This window comes from Microcebus murinus, chromosome X (assembly GCF_040939455.1).
Source record: "Microcebus murinus isolate Inina chromosome X, M.murinus_Inina_mat1.0, whole genome shotgun sequence".
In the NCBI taxonomy this organism is placed as follows: Eukaryota; Metazoa; Chordata; class Mammalia; order Primates; family Cheirogaleidae; genus Microcebus; species Microcebus murinus.
This window is the reverse complement of record NC_134136.1, coordinates 9672015-9677550: the sequence shown is the minus strand read 5'-3', so window position 1 is coordinate 9677550 and position 5536 is coordinate 9672015. Positions and strand designations below refer to the sequence as shown.

The following is a 5536-nucleotide window of genomic DNA, read 5'->3' as shown; positions in this document are numbered from 1 at the left end:
GCAGGATCACGTCCCAAGAGGCCAGCCCTTCGTGGACTTCCTGGGTCCTGCCTGAAGCACTTGACCAGCTCAGTGAAGTGTAAGAACCCAAGGCAAGGACATTCAGAAACAACCAGGAACCCATGCACAAAGTTGGCCTCCCCCACATGTGTACCCTTTTATACCTTGCCTAGATCTGTCCATGGTAAAATTTCCAAGAAAACGTGGCAAGGAGGAACCCTAGGGACTGAGTAGGTGGGCAGGGGAAGGTGCTGAGGGGCTGCAGGCTGTTCTCTGAGTGAGAATTAAACAAACGGCCCAGTGTGGACAGAGTAAGGGTAGCTTACGTGAGACAGACATAAAAAATCAAATCCCAAACCACCGTGGTCATTCAGAAATGTTTGCAACTTTTCACAAGGGCAGTGTATTACTCCCAATTTCCTGGCCAAATATTTATTAAAGTAACTAAGGACTGAGTACATGAGGCTGCCTCACATCAGCGCAGCATCCTACTTTCCTTGCAGCTCTGAACTGTGAGGTACTGTCAAAAAAACTCTTCTACACTCGAAATAGCTACGTTACAGAGGAGAGTTGGAACGTGTTCTGGGAGTGGGTGTGTTTGTTTGAGTTCAGTGTGTGCAGAAAAGGCAAGCCTCCACAGCCACTCACACACTTCCCTCTTCAGCGATGGGTACGCAGACAGCCGAGCTCCTGGACTAAGTCTCTGAATGGTAATGTACATTTATAAAGATTATTTTCTTAACTATTTTGAGGCATTTTATAAATAATATGCATGTGTCTGCTGAGAGCATATATATATATTTAGTCAACTTTTGCTTGTTTTCTCCTGAGGCTAGTCTTATGTGGTTACTTATGTGGTATGATTTCTGAGGTGTCAGAAAGAGCTTCCCCCTACCTCCTACCCTAGTCACCCACAAATATCTCTTGGGTTGGCCCACCACAGAGCCTAAAATCCCCACATGGCTCAAACATCTGATTTAATCACTGAAAGCAGCTGTTAAAATCCAAGTGTTACATTGGGATATTAGACAGACATTAGAAATTAAAAACTAAAGCAGAAAAGAATATGGAGATATTATTTCTGATATAATGTTAAGTTTCAAAAGAAGAATGCAAAATGACATGCACAGTCTGGATTAGGTACTGTTCTTAAAATGTCCCAGGGCCAGAACCAGCATATATGCCCCAGTTCATGAACATAAGCCTGTGGTAAAAGAAACTCAATGCTATTGGGCAGATTTTGTTCTGATTTATGTTGAATGAGTGCTTTCCACAGTTTCTGATCCTCAGCTCCCACTCTCTTTACAGTGTATCTGAGACTTCTCTTTGCTGAGTTCCAGAGGCTCCCAGTGACCTCTTGGTAATCAGCCGTGGCAGAGCCCAAATCCCCACCCCTCAGAAAACTCTTGGAGCCTGACGTCTGCCTGTGAGCGGCTTTCAGGAAAGACCTCACAAGCGCCCACCCACCCGATCTCTCTTGGTAGCAAATAACTCAACCCAAGCCCGTTTCCTCAAAAGATGGTGAAGGACTTAGCAGGCTCCTATATTGCTTTGAAATTAGAGAATGAAATTCTGCAGGCCCAAGTGCAGCGGTTGATGGAAGAAAATGCTGCCCTCCAGGCCCAGATCCCAGAGTTCCAGAAGTCCCGAGCAGCCAAGGAGGATGAACCATTCCAAAAGCCCACAGAGGCCCAGGAGCCCCAGAAGCTCCCAGAGCCCCCGGATATCCCAGCAGCCTGGGAGCCTCAAGAGCCCCCAAAGATGGAGGAGCCCCAGAAGCCCAGAGAGCCACAGAAAATCCCAGCCCAGGAGCCCCCAGCAGCCCAGAAGCCTCAGGAGGCCCAGAAACCCCAGGAGGCCCCAAAGGCCCTGGAGCCTCCAGCAACTCAGGAGCCTCAGGCACATCCAGTGGCCCAAGAGCCCCCAGACAGCCAGAATGCCCCAGGGGCTCAGAAGCCCCAGAATTCAGAATTCCAGGACCCCCCAAATGCTGAGGAGGCACCAGAATGCCACGAGACCTCAGCACAGCTGGAGTTCCTTGAGCTTCCAGCTCCCCAGGAGCTTCTGGAGCCTCAGGTGCCGCAGAAGCCCCTGGATCCTTCAGATGCCCAGGAGTTCCTAGAACTCTCAGCACCTCAGGAGTCCCTGGAGGGCCTAATAGTTGTGGAGACATCCGCAGCTTCAGAGTTTCCACAGGCCCCCAGTGGATTAAAGGCCTCAGGTTTCCCCCTGGAATACCCTTTAGCTTTCAATGGGGATGCCCAGAAGCTTCCTGAGTTCCTGGTTCAGCTGAACAGTTATGTGAGAGTCAGAAGGCACCTATATCCCACCAAAGTAGCCCTGGTGAGCTTTGTTGGCAACCGCTTCTCAGGTGAGGTAGGAAGGTGGTTCCAGCCCTTACTGGATATCCAAAGCCCCCTGCTGAAGCAATTTGAAAGTTTCATACAAGTGCTTCAGGCTAATTTTGATAATCCAGAAAACATGGAAAATGCCAACCATCGCATCCATCAGTTCTGCCAAGTGGGGGGCCCTGCCCACCGGTATGTGAGCTACTTCCACCTCATTGCTCAGGAGCTGAACTGGAATGAAAGCATTCTCTGCATACAATTTCAAGAAGGGCTTGCCATTTCAATCCGAGATGAACTATCTCTCACAAGCCCAGCTACCAACCTATCTGATCTGATCATTCAGTGTATCAGCCTAGAAGAGAAGCCTGATCCCAATCCACCAAGGCCAAGCCCCTCTGAAGAGAGAGATGGGCCTGAAAGTCCACCAGCCAAAGACCAACCTATGCAGGCTGCAAGCAACCGTCCACACCTCAGTGAAGCTGAACGGGCCCGTCGCCTCGAAGGGCACTTGTGTCTCTACTGTGGTCATCCTGGCCATTTTGCCAGAGATTGCCCTGTCAAGCCTCGTCGTGCACAGCAGGCGGGAAACATCGAGGCCCGGCGGTAAGGGGGACCCCGGGCGGGCCAATCTACAAATATGCGTCCCCCTCTCTTCCAATATCCATGTCCCGTACCCTATGGCTGACTGTTGAAATCCGACTGGGAAGACGGCAGTTCTTTGAGCAAGCAATGGTGGATTCAGGCTCCTACAGAAACAGCATTGACCATTCTGTGGTTCTTCGGGAGAGGCTGCCCATCCGCAATAACATCTTCCCTCTGATGCTTGAAACCGTCGATGGCCGTCCACTGATTAATGGCCCCATAACCAAGGAAACACCACCTGTCGAGGTTAAAATTGGAAACCATGTTGAAGAGCTCCAGTTTGACATCATTCATGCACCACGGTACCCTCTGATTCTTGGAATTCACTGGCTTGAGACCCATGATCCAAACATTGAATGGAGTACCCGCACTGTGTCCTTTCCATCACGTTATTGTCACTACAATTGCTTCAGACACAGGTGGAATAGAAGACGTCGTGATGAAATAATTGCTGGGTAGATCCAACATCCCAGTGACTGCTCCTGGCAACCTGTCTTCAGTTACCTCAGCTGTCATCGGCACTTGCTGCTCTCTGAATCTTCCACTGAACCTCTGGCTACGAACCAAGGCTACCTGTACAACGACCCTGCCTCTTGGAACCTGTACTGAACCTAATGACTTTGAGTTACTTTTTTTCGCCAACCCTGCATGCTTCCCTCTCTGAACCCTGCATTATGCAGGCCTGTCTTAATTACAATTTATACTAACAATATGCATGAAAATAGATATTAGAAACTAATAACGAGAAAGTTTAGCTGTTAGACTGGCAATTATTTTCTTATAATTTTTTCTTTATCACAAAAGTTGCAACATCTTTTCAATAAAGAAAATTAATTTGCAAGTGATATTTTTTAAAATAATCAATAAACATTGGCGATTCCTGCTTCTGTTGGAAGTGTTTTCTTGGCTTAGCAGAGGGAAGAGGATAAGGGACTAGTAAATTAGGAAAGGGAATTGAAAAAGGTTCAAAGTTTGGGTAGAGTGCCAAATATTTCAGGGTTAGTGACAGGTCAGTGGGTGATGGGGAGAGGGAGTTGGAGAGAATAGGAAATGGTTGGTGATGGGATTGGGTGAGGTATGGAGGGATTGGGGTGAAGGTAGAGGTAAGGTCAAGAAGAGCATTTGGGGAAGATTGGGAGGAGATTGGAGAGGGTTCAAGGGAGGGTTGGGGGTGCTGAGGGAAGGGGCATGGTGAGGGGGAAATTCCTACAAAAATAAAGAGAGCACTGACATATTGAGCAGCTTTGAAGGTAAGCTTCTTGGACTTCACAAGTTAACCAAACAAAAAAGAACATTGGAGCAGGTAATGAGGCACCCCCTCTTAATGATCAGCACTCCTGGTAAAGTGACAGTTCTTATTCCCTACAGCAGAAAAATATGCCCTGGAGCTCATGCTCATTAATTTCCTGTTGCCAATGCACAGGAACAGAGTGGCAAGGAATCAGGTTTCAACACCTGCAGATCACTGGTAGCCAACTGTACCTCTCCTACACATACAGGGTGCCCTGCTCTGCTTAGCCATGCTGCCTGCATAACACATGGGGACAGCCAAGTCGGGGAAGGGAACTTATGTCCTTGTGGGCCTGAGAGGCACTAGTGTCCTGACTTAAATCACAAACACACACACGTACACACCCACGGGTACACACCCAAGGGTGCCGGGGATGGAGGGAGTGGAATCTCCAGGTGAGATGTGAAGAAATGTCCAGGCCAGCAGACCCTAATGCTTTTCCTCTGTGTTTTCAACTTTCCCTTGGGAGTCTCTCTCTTTGAGGCCACTTGAAGAGGACTCTTCCACTTACTTAGACAAACGATCAAACAAATTATCATAACCCAGAAAGAGATAGGGGAGGAAAATTACTATTCATTGAGCCACTAATATGTTCCAGCTACAATGCCAGGCATTTTACATACTTTAATTATCTCATTACTCCTCAGAGCAAGCCAATGAAGTAGATATGTTTGCTCCTATTTTATCAGTAAGCAAACAGAAGTCCATCAAGGCTAGTTCACATGCCCAACTCCACACAGCTAGTAAGTGGTGGAGGCCTGCTTTGTCTTCAAAGCCTGTGCCCTTTCCCCTACAGTATGCCAATCTCCCTGATGCAATAGTGAGGGCCAAGCATGATTGTAGCAACAGGGAACTATGTGGGATAACCCTGAAAAGCAGAAAAAAACTCAGAAGGAAAACTGCAGGAACCATTGGGTAATAGTTCCATTTCCCCAGTTCCCTTATCTCACTCCCAAGCCATTTGTTATTCTCATGTTCCTTTTTCATTTCTTAGAGGATTTCCTTTTGTTTCATGACACATCTCCTGTTCAGATTCCATGCTGTTTTTATAAGAGTTGGGGGTTCAGGGACAGTTACCTGCAGGGCCTGTGCATTACTTTGCAGCACCACCCCTCAGATTGTCTGCCTAGCCACCTCCACAACCAATCCAAATCCTGTATACCCTTAAATTCCACCTCTTCTAGTCCTCACTGTCCTCCCCCTTACATCCCTGAACAGACTAATGTATTTTGATATTATACACTACTGGGAACCT

The 5536-nt window shown here is 47.7% G+C and overlaps 1 protein-coding gene across 1 annotated transcript; it reads left to right on the top strand.

Annotated features, from left to right (window-relative positions):
- Positions 1–602: 602 nt before the first annotated feature.
- Positions 603–3873, top strand: RTL3 (retrotransposon Gag like 3). Its single transcript, XM_012755365.3, has 2 exons — positions 603–710; positions 1309–3873. Exon 2 carries the CDS (start codon positions 1519–1521, stop codon positions 2953–2955), a length of 1437 nt encoding a protein of 478 aa, XP_012610819.2. The 5' UTR covers positions 603–710; positions 1309–1518; the 3' UTR covers positions 2956–3873.
- The last annotated feature ends 1663 nt before the right edge of the window (positions 3874–5536 follow it).